The sequence below is a fragment of the Hemitrygon akajei genome, chromosome 7 (genome assembly GCF_048418815.1).
Source record: "Hemitrygon akajei chromosome 7, sHemAka1.3, whole genome shotgun sequence".
Lineage (NCBI taxonomy): Eukaryota > Metazoa > Chordata > Chondrichthyes > Myliobatiformes > Dasyatidae > Hemitrygon > Hemitrygon akajei.
The window spans coordinates 19,125,075-19,141,968 of NC_133130.1; the positions used below are offsets into that span (position 1 = coordinate 19,125,075).

At 46.5% G+C, this 16,894-nt stretch overlaps 3 protein-coding genes across 3 annotated transcripts; 2 read left to right on the top strand and 1 right to left on the bottom strand.

Moving 5' to 3' along the window:
• The first annotated feature begins 1,081 nt into the window (after positions 1-1,081).
• On the top strand, positions 1,082-1,807 carry LOC140730259 (histone H1-like). Its single transcript, XM_073050445.1, has one exon. The coding sequence runs from the start codon at positions 1,161-1,163 to the stop codon at positions 1,794-1,796; it is 636 nt and encodes a 211-aa protein (XP_072906546.1). The 5' UTR covers positions 1,082-1,160; the 3' UTR covers positions 1,797-1,807.
• A 94-nt stretch (positions 1,808-1,901) lies between these two features.
• On the top strand, positions 1,902-3,899 carry LOC140730260 (histone H3). The gene has a single exon (XM_073050446.1). It carries the CDS (start codon positions 3,459-3,461, stop codon positions 3,867-3,869), a length of 411 nt encoding a protein of 136 aa, XP_072906547.1. The 5' UTR covers positions 1,902-3,458; the 3' UTR covers positions 3,870-3,899.
• A 2,524-nt stretch (positions 3,900-6,423) lies between these two features.
• LOC140730261 (endogenous retrovirus group 3 member 1 Env polyprotein-like) lies at positions 6,424-14,115 on the bottom strand. Its single transcript, XM_073050447.1, has 2 exons — positions 13,389-14,115; positions 6,424-8,941 (listed from the first exon to the last, which is right to left on the bottom strand). The coding sequence occupies exon 2, from the start codon at positions 8,647-8,649 to the stop codon at positions 6,979-6,981; it is 1,671 nt and encodes a 556-aa protein (XP_072906548.1). The 5' UTR covers positions 8,650-8,941; positions 13,389-14,115; the 3' UTR covers positions 6,424-6,978.
• Positions 14,116-16,894: the final 2,779 nt, after the last annotated feature.

The window sequence follows — 16,894 nt, forward strand, 5'->3', positions numbered from 1 at the left end:
GTTTGGGGGTCTGTATACAACTCCCATCAGGGTCCTTTTACCCTGGAAGTTCCTTAGCTCTATCCACAAAGATTCAACACCTTCCAACTCTATGTCACCTCTTTCCAATGATTTGATTTCATTTTTTCCCAACAGAGTAATGCCAACCCCCTCTGCCTTCCTGCCTGTCCTTTTGATAAAATGTGTATCCTTGGACATTAAGTACCCAGCTATAATCTTTCAGCCATGATACAATATCATACCTGCCAATCTGCAATTATGCCAAAAGTTCACGTACCTTATTCCATATACTGCATGCATCCTTTTGATTCCTAACTGTCTGAGGTCTTACCAACATCTGCCTCCACAACCTCTCCACAACAGTTCCGGGACTGATTCCCATCCTCCTACAACTCTAGTTAACCCCATCATTAACAACTCTTCCCACTAGTATATTAGTCCCCCTGATGTTCAGGTGCCAACCTTCTCTTTTCTACAGATCCTAACTTCCCTGGAAGAAAGCCCAAAGATCCAAAAATCTTATTCCCTCCCTCCTACACAACTCCTCAGCCCCATATAATCTGCAGAAAGGAAATCTTGTGCTGGGTGCTACGTACCGGATCAACAGTTTGCGCTGTCAGGGAGTATTAAAGGGCGGACGGCTCAGACTGGTGTCACTGTGTTTGTGAGTCCGGTTATATTGCTAGATTTTTCAGCCCCTGCTATGGAAAATGAATTATTTCCCGGTCATAGGATGCACTCGTTTCCCAGTTCGGTCCTGAAGTAGGAATTAACCGCAAAATTTTAGTTGGTTGCATTGTTTCTGCCGAAAAACAGCGAACATGTCGACAATCGCAGTAGAAAACGAAGTCCGTGCAGCCGTGAAACTGGTTTATATGGAAACTGCTGCCTTTAAATCGGACCAAACTTCCTTTACAGCAAGTAATCTGGCCTCGGGTACAGACAGAGAGCGGTCTGGGTCTCAGGGGTGACCAATTTTAATTGAAATCGGAGAGTTTTTGAGGAGAGAGAAACACAGGGAGACGGAGCAGCCAGGAGGGGACATCAAAATGTCTCCGCCCCGTCCGCTCGCTGCCTTTAAATTGCTCCGCACCGCCGCCTCCTGCTTCATTTCTCATCCAGATCTGAGATTGAGAGAAGGTTTGCGCAGAGTCGTCGACATGACCGAGACTGCAGCCGCCGAATCGGCTCCTTCAGCCGCGCCCGCTGCCACGACCAAGGCTCTGAAGAAGAAGAAGGTGGCCACCCGCACCAAGCCAGCCGGCCCCAGGCTAGGCGAACAAATCGACAAGATTGTGGCGGATTGCCGCGATCGCCGAGGGGTGTCCATAATCGCGATAAAGAAGGAGTTGGCCGCCAACGGCGTCGATGTGGAGAAGTTCAATCGCCAGATCAAGATGGTCATAAAGAGGAAATTGGAAAGCGGCTCCCTGGTTCACACTAAGGGCGTGGGTGCCTCCGGCTCCTTCAGGGCCGCGAAGAAAGAGAGTGCTGCCAAAAAAGCGAAGAAGCCAGCGGCCAAAACATCTCAAGCCAAGAAATCTGCGGCCAAGAAAACAGTGGCTAAAAAATCTCCCACCAAAAAACAAGGAGTTAAGAAACTAACGCCTAAAAAAGCGGTCGCTAAGAAACCAGCGGCTAAAAAAGCGGCCGCGAAGAAACCAGCGACCAAGAAGGCTGCGCAGAAGCCCAAGAGCCCCAAGAAGATGACTACCGCGAAGGCGGCCAAAAAGTCTTCAAGTGCCAAGCCGAAGGCGAAATCTATGAAGACCAAGCAAAAAGCAGCTAAAAAGTAAAAAGAGAAAAACGCAACTTCTAATGACCTAAAACCAACGGCTCTTCTAAGAGCCACTCATATCTCCCAGGAAAGAGCTGACTCAAATCGGGGTGATTCCTGTCCCTGAACCGGGCTCAGATGTCGATGCCAAATCAGGTCCATAAAATCTGGGATCCCCAGTACATCTGACCTTAGTATCAGATCAAACAGCGAGGCTCTCTCGGGATGTGTTCGGCTTCAGGCTCCGTTCAAAGATAAAAACACAAAATGCTGTGGCCTGCTGAGTTCTGCCAGCATTTTTGTGTTTTTATTTATTTCCAGCATCTACAGATTCACTCGTGTTGCCTTCCGTTCAAAGATAGTTTCTCATAAAATACCGGGATATCTTCTGCGAGCCGGCAACACTAGAGCGGTATCCCCGCCTCAGCCAGAAACGCACAATTAAACAGGTTACGGTGACTAAAATTCTCGGAGAAGGGGAGAGTAGTGGGACCAGGATGTCACTGTCTAGTATGGGGGTGGGGGCAACTACGCAAGACCGAAAGAAGCTGCTAAAGGCTGTAAATCTCGTCAGCTCCATTTTGGGTGTCAGCCTACAAAGTACCCAGGACATCTTCAGGGAGCGATGTCTCAGAAGGGCAGCGTCCATTATTAAGGACCTCCGGCACCCAGAGCATGCCCTTTTCTCACTGTTACCATCAGACAGGAGGTACAGAAGCCTGAAGACACACACTCAGCGATTCAGGAACAGCTCCCCGCTGCCAACCAATTCCTAAATGGACATTAAACTCTTGGACATTACCTCACTTTTTAAATATATAGTATTTCTATTTTTTGCACTGTTCTTAATCTATTCAATATAAATTTACTGTATAAAGTATACCGAATAAGGTTTACTTAATTATTAGTAGTAGTATTTTTATTTTCTTCTAGATTATGTATGGCATTGAATTGCTGCCAAGTTAAACAAACTTCATGTCACATGCCGATGCTAATAAACCTAATTGACGTCACTGGCTGTGTGCAAAAGGAGAACGCGGCAGTCGGTTTGTCATTTCACAATGACTTGGAGCGGGAAGAGATAAAGAATTTAATTACTGATTTTAGTTAATGTTATGTAGATATATTTTGTATTTCAGTCCATGGAGGATTCTTGCGATCATTTCGCGGTTCAGTTTTCCCTCTCGGGCCCTCAGTACTTGCAGAAGATTAAAATCTCAATTCTCTCTGCCTGCCAGGCGGATTCCCTTTTCTGGCAGGACTGAATTCACTCACACAGTGAAGCTATACGCATATTCTGATTCAGCTAATTGAAGGAAGTAAAATCGATTATTTAAATTAACGTGAAATTTAATAATTCGGGTTAGAAACTAGACCCGGTTGTTCTTGAAATTGGCGGGCGATTTGAAATGGAAACGGCATCCAGTCTCTGCAGTCAGATTGGCTGAATTCTGAACCTCGGGCTCCACTTTCCATATTTGGTCACAGGTAACATTCCCAACCCCACCGCCGGACCGATAGAAGAAAAACAGCCAATCGCAGCGCAGGGACCCGATAATGGACATCTCCTTTACCACCAATGAGACGATGCGGGGCGGCCCTCCGTCGATTCTTTTAAAAGACGGTCTCGGCTTCATCTCCGACACTCCTATTTGGGACTGCGAACGGTTTTTCAAACACAATGGCCCGGACAAAGCAGACGGCGCGCAAGTCAACTGGAGGGAAAGCTCCTCGCAAGCAACTGGCGACCAAAGCGGCACGGAAGAGCGCTCCAGCCACTGGCGGAGTGAAGAAGCCTCATCGCTACCGACCCGGCACCGTGGCTCTGAGGGAGATCCGGCGCTACCAAAAATCCACCGAGTTGCTCATCCGCAAGCTGCCCTTCCAGCGCCTGGTGCGGGAGATCGCTCAGGACTTCAAGACCGACCTGCGCTTCCAGAGCTCGGCCGTCATGGCCCTGCAGGAGGCCAGCGAGGCTTACCTGGTCGGGCTCTTTGAGGACACCAACCTGTGCGCCATCCACGCCAAGCGAGTCACCATCATGCCCAAAGACATCCAGCTGGCCCGGCGCATCCGCGGGGAGCGCGCCTAAACCCGACCTCTGCACAAAGCACAACAAAAAGGCTCTTTTAAGAGCCACTAACTAGGCAATGAAGGGCTGTCTCATTCTGTTTAATTTCATACCCCTCGGTTTGTGTTTAACGAGAGATTCCTGAATTGCTCACAATCTACAAACGGTTGACCCGAGAATCGGCCATTCTGGGCTGTTGTATTAACCTCTCCGTTAGGGCATCTGTCCCACACCCTGCCTTACAGCTGGCTGCTGTGGGTGTGTTTCCCAGGTAATCGCGGTTACTGTTAAGGAAATCAGATTTTCATAAATCTAAGCAACACACACAAAGATGCTGGAGGAACTCAGCAGGCCAGGAGCATCTATGGGAGAGTTCTGATGGAAGGTTTCGGCCCGAAATGTCGACTATTCATTCCTTTCTATAGATGCTGCCTGGCCTGCTGAGTTCCTTCAGTATTTTGTGTCTGATGATTTCATAAATGCGGTCTTCCATTTAGTAACCAGTCGAATCCATGGTAGGTTCACGGAGATACAACAGTTTGCAGATGCTGGTATTACATCCTTTCACAGATTAACTTTTTTTTCTCTCCTTACAATTTCGCTTTAGACCGCAGTTTAAAAAGAGGGAACAGTGCATAGCCTGATTAAGTTTACACAAATCAGTCGCGAATACAGCCTCAGTTGCTTTTGGAAGCGTAAATGACCAGGAAGATTTTGAATCTTAGATTGTGATCTAAAAAAAAACCCTGGCCTGTTAGTGTAAAATAAATCTTGAGCAAATTAATGAGTTACCGTATGTTTTCACTGACTACGGAAGAATAACTTTTTCGGCGGGCTTTTCAAATTTTAGGTCATCCGGGGAACTAACTGACAGTTACTTTCCGCGCTTTTCTTGCTGCCCTCTGTTCATTGGTGAATAAGGTAGCTCTCTCATGGGGTTATTGCGTTCAGCACAAGAGTTGGAATTTAATCTCCAGACATTATAACCGTTAATAACGTGGCAGCCGCACTTTTCACGACCCGATGCCGCCCGGTCTGTGTTGCTCGTATTTCCAGCATCTGCAGATTTTCTCCGGTCTGTGTTCTCAACGGTTTCAGTCCTGTAGCGTAATTGGTTGGCATAAACAGTTACTTCGTCCACCCGTTTGTTTTAAATTTAATCGCAGATTTGGGAAATAAAGAGTTAACATTTCAGGTCAGTGACATCGGATCTGCTCTTTCTGTGAGGCGGTGGGAGGCTCGGGTCTGAGAGGAGTCTTTGATTCGGGGAAAAAAGGAGTTCCTCAGCCGCCGAGGCCATTTGAGAGTGCGGCTCTGGCGTTTCAGATCGGACACTACATCCATGGCAGTGACCGTCTGGCGCTTGGCGTATTCGGTGTAAGCGACCGCGTACCGAATCCCATTCTCCAGGAAATCCTTCGGCACCCCGCTACTCTCCGCGTAGATCAAGCCCGAGATTCCGCTGCGCGCCTCCACGCCGAGCATGACGGCGAATGGTCGGTTTGGTGATCCCCTGGATGTTAATAAAGCCAGATAATGCAAGAAGTACTCACAGCTCTTTCTACATCTATCATTTCCGCATTGTCTAGATTTATTTCAGTCACACAAATACTTGGCCACCCACTGGGCTACATTCACTCTTTACACGACGGCAGTAAACTAACAGGAAACAACACGGTGGAGTAGTGGTTAGCACAAATTGGGGGTTGTGCTGTAACTCAATAAATAAATAAATAAATAAACGAACAATACACCCCTGTACTACAGGGAAAGAACACAGGCTTATAACACACTATACTGTACAAGCGCGAAAACACTAGTTCCTTACCCCTGTGGGATACAGATGCTGAATTACTAGAAGGATTGAAGGAGGTGGGAGATAAATGATTGAGTGGTAGAGGAAATGAGGCCAATGGGACTGATAGAGGAGTGGAGACTAGGGGCAGATCAACCATGATATGGAATTGTGGGCTGGGTCTGATGACCTACTCCTGCTCCTGTGTTCCCGTGGTTATATGAAGGCATTAACCTTTAAAAACACAGCATTGTACTGCGAGGCCACGGGTCTTGACAGCACTGAGCATTGCGCTGTGAGGGTCTGCACAACATGGAGCATGCGCAGTGAGGACTCAGAGACTGTTCTGTGAGGTCACCAGTCTTTACAACAGAGAGCTTTGCGGGACAACACCAGCAATGGAGTGTACAGGAATAGAGGGCTATAATCCAAGCACTGCATGAGTTACAATTCCCCACACAGTCAGAATTCTGCAGTCTGAGGATACATCAGCCAGTAGTTCAACAACACAGAGTTTACAGACCGCAGCCCTGCATCTTCAGGACAGAGCCACATAAACCACCTCTTCTCCCCTACCCCATACAGAAACTTTTTTTTCCAAAAATACTTTATTCAGGAATATTTCAAAATAAAGTTATTTACATAGAAAAAAAATTCGTTAAATCTGAATCCTTACACAATAAATTAAGTTATTTACAATAAATTATGCTTTGGCTCTCTGTTCCTATTCAAATTAAAGATGTTTACTGTCAGAAATAATCCTACACTCTGAGTCTCAGCAAACTGCAAAGCGGCAAAGCTTTATTTTTCACGAGTCTGCAGAGTCGGACCCAAAACTGCTCCAGCAGTATTGAGCCCAGAGCATTACATTTCATTTCCTTTTATACAATTTCAAGTAGGTTATCACGTGTCCCTCAGTTGCTGTATCATTCCTACAATTATTCATAGTCAGCTCCACTCTCCCCCTCCCCACAGGCTTGTACATTTCGGGGGTCACATACACATTTTCTCATATCCTCTGTCCTTGGAGTTAGCCATCCGCAGAGCCATGTCTGCCAAGTTCTCAAACACTTATCGGCCTTGGAGTTAGCCACAAGAGTACAGCTTATCTCCATCTGTTTCATCCACCTCCGCTCTCAGCTCCTAGCTTAATGACTCCTTTTTAGTTCTTCATGATTACCACAAGGTACAGATTGTACCTATACAGTTTTGCAAGAATCTTATATCCTTATTTAGCAATGTGTCAGCATATGTTTTGTAAGCTTAGATCTTAGCACAGTCTAACCTTAACCCTTTCTCTTCTTACAATTCCACCCTTTTTCTTTTTAGAGTGTGCTAAGGATTTGTCCAGGGATTCCACTCTTCCAGTTCTCTGCCTCGTTGCAACAGCATTTTAGCCGGGTCAGCTGGGTTCCCTGGCTGCATTACCTGTACTACTACTCGCGTTATTAATGCTCTCAAGCAGGGTATTAAGCATGGTAATATGATTATCATTATGAGTATTCCGCCAAATATTAACAGGGCTATTCGCCACCAGCTTCCTCCCAGCAGACTATCCAGCCAACTCAGGTTCCCTAAGGATCTCCAAGTTTGTACTGGCACATGGGCCAACTTCCGAATTTTGTCGGATATTTTCAACACTGCCTTTCCATTATCATTTATCTTTAGGCAACAGTTTGTCAGATTGAACTTTCCACAGACCCCTCCCTCGGAGGCCAATAGGTAATCCAATGCTAATCGATTTTGGTATATGGCTGTTCTCATCTGGCTTTGCTGCTCAGCCAGCAATTCCAGAGCCAATGCGGTTTGGTTGGTGATCACCTCTACTACAGCTTGTAGGCGTATTATTCGATTTAACATATATACCGGGGTTCGGTAACCCCATGACCCATCCTGGGCCCAAGTTGCTGGTCCGTAATATTCAATGATGCGTGCTGGAGGCCACTCGTCGCCCCATTCTCCCACCTTTATCTCCCGCTTCTCCCTTCTCAGTGAGTCAAATAACTTGATTCCCAATTCCCTATCTTCATCCTGGGGTAGGAGGAAGAACTCTGGCCTTATAAGGCCTAAGAAACAAACTCCTCCCCATCCTTTCGGCAATTTGGTGTATGCCTGATTCCCACAAATCCAGAACAGACCTTCTGGGACAAATCCTCCTTTCCTTGCTTTCCGCCAGGCTTTCCAAACACTGGGAATTCCTTCGTACGGGTTATGCCCACTGCAATTCCAGATTCCCGAATTGTTTCCCATAGCCGTACAATTGTCCTTTGCCCCTTTAGTTATGTACCAAGTCGGCTCCTCGGGCCACCAAGTGGCATTATTTTTTGTTTTAGCCAACTTTATACTCTGACATGGGCTTTCTCCTACTTTCACCTTCCCTTTTCTTTCTACACATACTTGTCCTTCCGGATAGTTTGTTAACTTCCATTCTTGCGTCCTCCCAGTCCTTTTCTTATCCCAATCATGAGCCAATAGCTCCCACACACTCAAACTCTCACCTATCCATGGCCATTGCTCGCTCATGTGGGGTCCCCCACAAACCCAACAGTCACTTACATTTAAACTTGTAGCTATTCGAGTTGCTAAGTCTATAAACAGGTTTTCCTTCATTTCCGGTCTTGTTTTTCCATAGGTTCCCCATTCTTCTCTGACTCCACCAAACTCTGCCCTTCCTTTTTCTTTCCTTTCACATATCCATTCTGTCTCAGGGCATGTACTTTCTCGTACACTCCAACTTCTCCCTTCTCCTTTTTCTTCTCTCACTGATCCACCGGGATATCCCCTGTTCTTTCTCAGGGTATATTTTATTCCTCCCTCTTCACATTCCTCTTTTTCTTTTCCATAACATTGGTCATTTACATGTGAATGTGACACAAGGGCCCCGGGTCGTTCTTTTCCTTTCTCCAAAACTCGGTTCCTACACTTGTCACATTTCCCTTCTATTTTTCCCACATACAGAATTAAATATATTACAGTCAATAATGTAACAGTCCACATTGAGTTCATTTTTGTTGCCTTTTCAGTTTCACCACCAACGGTTCTTCACTGGGAACACAGGTCCACTCCGTGTGTCCCTCAGGCTTAACTGGTCCCTTTATTCTGGATGCGTGGGTCCACCCTTTCTCTTTTGTTCGTACGGCCGCCTCGGTGGTTAACAGGACCTGGAAAGGGCCTTCCCACTGTGGTTGTAACTTCTCCGGCTTCCAGGTCCGTACCAGAACCCAATCTCCAGGCACGATCTGATGTAAAGCAAAGTCGAGCGGCGGAGTCTGGGCCAAGAGACCCTTCTTCCGCAGTTCTGCAAAGGAACGAGATAGTGCCAGTAAATAGTTCCTTATAAAAATATCACCCCCTTGTAGCGTGGGGTACCCTTCTACCTTATTCCAATACGGGAGTCCAAACAGCATTTCATAGGGGGAGATTCCTATATCCTTCCTGGGTGCTGTTCGGATTCTTAACAGGGCGATGGGGAGACACTTAGTCCAGGGTAACTTGGTTTCTAGCATTAATTTGGTCAATTGCGCCTTTAAGGTACTATTCATCCTTTCCACCCGTCCCGAACTCTGGGGATGCCACGGGGTATGGTATTTCCATTGGATACTCAATGCATCACAAATCAACTGGTGCGTCTTGGAGGCAAAGTGTGTCCCTCTGTCCGAGTCTATGGACCCCATGATCCCATATCTGGGGATTATGTTTTCTAGTAGTATTCGGGCTACTGTAGGCGCATCGGCCTTTGTGGTCGGGTATGCTTCCACCCAGTGGGTAAAATGATCCACTATTACTAACAGGTACTTCCATCTCTGCACTGAGGGTAGTTCGGTAAAGTCGATCTGGACTCTATGGAACGGTCTCATGGCCAGTGGCTGGCCACCTCTTGGAGTGGATCGCATCACTTTCTTGTTTATCCGCTGGCACGTCGGACATCCAGTTATCTCTTGCTGGGCCAGTGTGTATATTCCTTTGCATACATAGTCCCTCAGAATTGTGTCGCACATGGCCTGTACTCCCCAGTGGGTTTGATGGTGCAACTGTTGGAGGATGTTGCGGGTTACTTCCTTATTTAGTACCTGTCTCCCATCCGGGACCGTCCATTTACCATCAGTGTCTTTTCGGGCTCCTAGTTGGTTCATGCTATCAATCTCTATTTGGGTAAACATAGGTTGTTTAGTAAGTCCTTCCCTCACTGGTATCAAGGTCAGGAGTTGGATCGGGTCTTCAACGGCTGCTCGTTTGGCCTCCCCATCGGCTAGACGGTTCCCTACTGCTTCAGGTGTTGATCCTTTTTGGTGTCCGGGTACATGTACTACCGCAATCTCATTTGGTAGGGCCAGGGCTTCCAATGTCATACTTATCATTTGCTCGTGTGCCAGTCCCTTTCCTCTGGCCGTTATCAGTCCTCTTTCTTTCCATATCTTCCCAAAGGTATGTACTATCCCATAGGCGTACTTAGAGTCAGTGTATATTGTTCCGATCCTCTTCTCCAATATCCTCAGAGCCCTCTGGAGTGCGTATAATTCGCATGACTGGGCCGACCAGTTTCCCGGTAATCTCCCGGACTCCACTATTCTTTCAGTCTCTCCGTCAATGATGGCATATCCGCTGTGCCGTACTCCATCAATACATCGTGAGGATCCATCTATATACAATTCCTGTCCTTCTCCCAGGGGAACTTCCTGTAAGTCCTCCCGGCTCTTTGTTTGCAAGTCCAACAATTCAATACAGTCGTGTTCTGACTCCTTTTCTTCTAGTCCTCCATAGAGGAACTGGGCTGGGTTGCAACTGGAATCCTTTGCGAAGTTTAGCTCTTCTCCGGTCATCAGTATAGTTTCGTACTTTAGAATGCGGGAGTCAGTGAGCCACCGATGTGCCTTCTGGGCTAGTAGGGTGCTGACCGAGTGGGGAGAATGCACTGTGATCTTCCCTCCAAAGGTTAGTTTCCGGGCTTCCTCTACCAATACCGCTGTCGCTGCCACTGCTTGGATACAGGTGGGCCATCCACGCGATACCGGGTCTAACATTTTTGACAGGAAAGCCACGGGTTGCCGCTTTCCTCCTCTTAGTTGGGTGAGTACCCCTTGGGCCATTCCTTCGGCATTGTTGACGTACAGCTGGAATGGTTTTTCCAGGGCTGGCAAGACTAACACCGGAGCACGGATCAATTGCCCCTTGATATAGTTGAATTTTTGCTCCTCTTCCTTTGTCCATTTTACTGTTTGCTCATCTTGCCCGAGTTTATCATACAGAAATCTCACCAGGGGAGTATAATTCTCAATCCAGATTCGACAATACCCCACTAACCCCAGGAACTGTCGTATCTCCTTCTTGGTACGAGGTAGCGACATCCCTGTTATTCCAGCTATCCTTTCTGGGGTAATGCTTCGCTGTCCCTTACTGACCCGGTGTCCCAGATACCTTACTTCCTTTTCCACGAATTGTAACTTTTTCTTGGAGACCCGTAGCCCCTTTTTCCCTAGGAAGTTCAGTAATCTGATGGTATCTTCCTGCACCCCTTTCTGTGTTGGCCCGGATAGTAATAAATCATCCACATACTGTAGCAGTTGGTTCTCTGGAGCACATTGGAATTCCGCTAGTACTTGCTCCAAGACCTGCCCGAATAGGTTAGGTGACTCAGTGAATCCTTGCGGCAGGACCGTCCATCTGAGTTGTCTTTTCCGCCCTGTTGTAGGATTTTCCCATTCAAACGCAAACATGTCCCGACTGCTTTCTTCTAGCGGGCAACTCCAGAAAGCATCTTTTAGATCTATTACACTGAACCATTCATGGTCAGGGGAGATTTTACTCATCAGGGTGTACGGGTTGGGTACTACCGGGTATCGGGTCTGGACTACTGCATTTAGACCCCGCAGGTCTTGTACCATCCGATAAGTCCCGTCCGGCTTTCGCACCGGGAGGATGGGGGTATTATATGGCGACATACATTCTTCCAGCAGTCCATCTGCGATCAGCCCTTCAATTACCGGCTGCAGCCCTTTTCTTCCTTCCATCGCAATGGGATACTGCTTCCTCCTTACTGGGCGACCGTCCGGTAGCAAGGTGATCTGTAGAGGGCTGATGTTCAATCCTCCCCTATTTCCCTCTCTATACCACACCTCGGGCTCTATTTTCTGGTCGTCCTCTTCTTTTAATGCGAATAATTTTACTATTATTTCTCCATTGTTCGGCACTGTTCCAATGCCCAGTTGCACTTGCAGGTCCCTTCCTAATAGGTTGAATCCTGCCGAGGGCAGCAGGAGAAGGTCTTGCCTTGTTGCCCTATCTTCATATCCGACTTCCACATTGTCCACAATGGGCACTTGTATCGTTTTTCCTCCGATACCGGATACCTTCATTACTCTTGTTCCTGTTCGGGCGCCGGGAGGTATCTGGATTACACTGGATCTTTCAGCACCCGAATCTACCATAAAGGTTGTATCTGACCCTTGGGGACCTAATTTCAGATTTACCAGGGGTTCCTGTCGATAGTTTCTTCTCCCCAAGGGTAGGAACCCCCGACCCCCCTAGTCTTCGTCCTCCATCATGGCATATGACCTGACCTCTCGCCGATACTTAGGACATTCCCGTTTAAAATGTCCTTCCTCGTTACAGTGGAAGCATCTTAGAGTCCTTCGCGTTTTCCTTCCTGGTTCTTGGCCATTGCCTCGGTCTGACCACGTTCCCCTCTTTTCCCTGTTTTCTGTAGTTACTTGCTGTACTGTCTGAACCATTATCCTAGCGGTCTTTTTCTGTTTCTCCTCGTCTCTTCTTACAAACACCTTCTGCGCTTCTCGCAGTAATTCACTCAAGGGTTTTGAATTCCAGTCCTCTATCTTCTCTAGTTTCTTCCGAATGTCTGGCCAGGCTTTCGATACAAATTCTACCCTAATTAGCTGTTGTCCCACCTCTGTCTCCGGGTCTACCCCCGCATATTGTTGCATATTTTTCCGAATTCTATCCAGGAAGTCAGTTGGGGTCTCATCGGGGTTCTGGTGGCTTCCGAACGCCTTAGTGAAGTTATGACCCTTGGGGACCGCTTGTCTTATTCCCTTTATCAGGAATTCCCTCATGTCTCTCATGTTTCCTTGACCTTCTCCGGTCTGCTTATCCCAGTTCGGGTTTAACAGGGGAAACTTAGGTTCCCCGGCATTCCCCTTCTCCTTTCTCTCTCTCCTCTTCCGCCTGCCGTTGCGGATCATCCGGATGCGGAGCACTAGCAGCTTGTTCGGGCTGCTGGGGCCGGGGAACATAAGGGGGAGGTAGATGATTCAACACGTCCCAAGGAGGCTCTTCCTCCTTAGTTTTAGTTTCTAGTTTAAAACTTCTTGCGGAGTCTCCTGGTCCGGGAACCCAGCAAGAGGCATACTCATTTTCTTCCTCTCTCACATTTGGTTTAGAGTTTACATATATGTTTAAGGCCTGTCTAACCCAATCCTCATCTGACCCAAATGGTGGCCACCATACCGAGGACCCTTTTATTGGCTGTTTGGACCATAATTTGCAATATTCTACCATTCTCTTTTTCTGCTTTCCCTTTGTTCGTCCATATCCCCATCCTGCAAACATTCTACCGAGGGGGCTATCAGGAGGTACCTTCGGGAACAAACCCGAACTCTCCGGCTCCTCTTCCTTTGAGCTTCCCCCTCCCATTATTCCCTTCCCGGCCCGGTTCTTTTTACTCTAGGTGTCGTCACACCTAGTTTACCCGGTCACACCCACCTAGATCTCAGTTAGCTAGTCTCACTTACCCGGTGTGCCGTAGAACCGTCTCCTTTCCTCCCTGCTTTGCCGCCTTGCGCTGTCCGGATCTCACTCGCTCAAGCCGTTTCAGACGACGAGCAAGGAATCAGGGACTGCCGAACTCGGCAGGGTGCACCTTCTCCGATGTCCTTCCTCTCGCCCTCCACGACCGGAGTGGGGATCCCGGACGAGCCCCCAGCTGTCAGAAATAATCCTACACTCTGAGTCTCAGCAAACTGCAAAGCGGCAAAGCTTTATTTTTCACGAGTCTGCAGAGTCGGACCCAAAACTGCTCCAGCAGTATTGAGCCCAGAGCATTACATTTCATTTCCTTTTATACAATTTCAAGTAGGTTATCACGTGTCCCTCAGTTGCTGTATCATTCCTACAATTATTCATAGTCAGCTCCACTCTCCCCCTCCCCACAGGCTTGTACATTTCGGGGGTCACATACACATTTTCTCATATCCTCTGTCCTTGGAGTTAGCCATCCGCAGAGCCATGTCTGCCAAGTTCTCAAACACTTATCGGCCTTGGAGTTAGCCACAAGAGTACAGCTTATCTCCATCTGTTTCATCCACCTCCGCTCTCAGCTCCTAGCTTAATGACTCCTTTTTAGTTCTTCATGATTACCACAAGGTACAGATTGTACCTATACAGTTTTGCAAGAATCTTATATCCTTATTTAGCAATGTGTCAGCATATGTTTTGTAAGCTTAGATCTTAGCACAGTCTAACCTTAACCCTTTCTTATCAACAACACAGAGTTTACAGACCGCAGCCCTGCATCTTCAGGACAGAGCCACATAAACCACCTCTTCTCCCCTACCCCATACAGAAACTTTTTTTTCCAAAAATACTTTATTCAGGAATATTTCAAAATAAAGTTATTTACATAGAAAAAAAATTCGTTAAATCTGAATCCTTACACAATAAATTAAGTTATTTACAATAAATTATGCTTTAGCTCTCTGTTCCTATTCAAATTAAAGATGTTTACAATAAACCATTCATTGACTCTCAACTTTAGGCGTGGATTAAAGACTTATTTACAATAAAATAAAAATTATTAACAATAAACATCCGGTTGTTGACTTTCATTCCTTTACCAAAGTTCCTTTGCAGTCTATACATTTCCAGCCACTCCTGGGGCACCATGTTGACTCATCTCTCCCCCGTACAGAAACTCAGCGGTGAACAACACGGTGAAGGAACTTTACGGAGTCCTTCCCCATCGAGGACACAGACTGATAAAACTCTCCACACAGCCCAATGAGCAAACAGACTTGTGACCTCACAGTCGAGCATTCTAGTCCATTATTAAACTCCGGTACAACCCCAGCACTACAAGGACAGACATCTGTACAGCCCTGATACTGGACTGCAATTCATGGAGATATCAGATAAGAGCAAAGATCTGCTCCCCCTGGTGGTAGAGTCCAGAACAAGGGGAAATAGCATGAAACTGAGAGCTGTGCAATGGGGTGTCAAGGAACACGTCACAGAAACCAAGGTCAGTGCAGAGGGCAGAGCGGACAGGGTCTGACATGGGAGGGTTGGAAGGGGAAACTAAATCTATTTTGTTGCATTGGCGAGGAGCTGACCTCAGAGAGTTGATCAGCAGGAGAGTGTGTGGGGTTGTTGTATTGACAGAGACATGGCCTTTCGGAGGAGAGAACGTTAAGGTGGATAAACCCCAGGAACTGATCAGTTGTAACCTAGGATGTTGTGAGAAAGTGGGAAATAATCGAAGGGGCACTGGCAGAGCAGTCTGGATTTCCTTCAGCCATGGGTGAGGTACTGGAGCACCAGAGGATGGTCAATGCTAAACCTTTGTATAGGCAAAGGCAAGACACGGGGCAAGCCTGTGAGCCTACATCAATGGTTACACTATCAGCTTCCTGGAAGGCGACAGAGGGTGGTATCCCATATAGTCACCAGCTTCTGCATGAAAATGTAGGCTCACAATTCCCTGTTTACATTGCTCCGCACTCTCCCTAAATCCATGTCTCTAATTTTGATCTTTCCCACCCTGGGGTGTTACCATCCATTTTATCTACATCCTTCATCATTTTAAACATGGCTATCATGTCACCCTTCATTCTCCTACACTGCAGGGAATGATGAGCTTGCCTATCCAACCACTCCCTAGAGCTGAAGCCCTCTCGCCTAGTAACAGGGTGACCAAGTTTTGTACACGGTCCTCCAAGTATGGCTTCACCAATGACTGCAATATAATGTGTCAATTCTCACTTCAACATCCTGTCTCTCTGTGATGCTATGTTCTAGGCTCCAATGTTACATTAAGCTTGGTACACCCTTGAATAGAAGGTCCTACAAAAAGTAGTGGATACACGGGTAAAGCTCTCCCCCACCACGGAGCACATCCACACAGACCGTTGTCGCAGGAAAGCAGCATCCATCATCGGGGATCCCTACCAAATAGGACATGCTCTTTTCTTGCTGCTGCCATCAGGAAGAAGGTAAAGGAGCGTCAGGACTCACACCACCAGGTTCTGGAACAATTATTACTCTTGAACCAGAGGGAATAACTTCACTTGCCCCATCACTGAACTGTTCCCAGAACCTATGGAATCACTTTCAAGGACTCTTCATCTCAAGTCCTTATTTACCTATTATTCAAGGACTCTTCATCTCAAGTCCTTATTTACCTATTATTCCTCCAAATGGACCACAATCTTGTCATAGGGTTTGGAGGTTGGCGTGCCTTAATGATATGTTAGCTGGAGTCAAGGCTTTATGTTGTGGCTCTTGGTAGGGTTAGACATGCTGAACAGTTCAAAGAGTAAAGGCTAGACAAAGAGTCCTCCAGGTTTAGGGCTTCAGCTCAGGGCTAGTGACCTTGACTGGTAAAACAAAACTGTTACAGAAACAACAATGAAGTATCCTCCCACATCTGAGTGTGACAATGTCCCTGAGTTTCCACTTGCATGACTGACAAGAGTGAAAACCGATCTTACTGACATGATGAAGAAGTCCTGAACACAACTAGGGTTGGGGGACCTGCATTGCTGCCCTAAACAACAATGGGCAGTAGATAAGCAGGTTATTTATTATTATTATTATTATTATTATTATTATTATTATTATTATTATTATTATTATTATTATTATTATTATTATTATTATTATTATTATTATTATTATCATTATTTTATTTTAGCATTTTCAGTTTGCTGCCTTTTGCCCACTGGTTGAATGACCAAGTTTGTGTGGTCTTTCATTGATTCTATTTTGGTTATTATTCGATCGTGGATTTATTGAGTATGCCAGCAAGAAAATGAATCTCAGTGTTGGTGACAAAGTGGAGTCACAAAATAAAACTGACAGCTAAGGTTCATGAAAACTTCAAGAATTTTTTATCAGTATATTAATAAATGGTGTTTTAAGTACTTTAAGAACAAGAGGGTAACCAAGGATGAGTGGGGAGTGTTAGGAATCAAAGTGACAAGCTGTGTGTGTGGTGCCAGAGTGTGTGGGCAAGGCCTGAAAT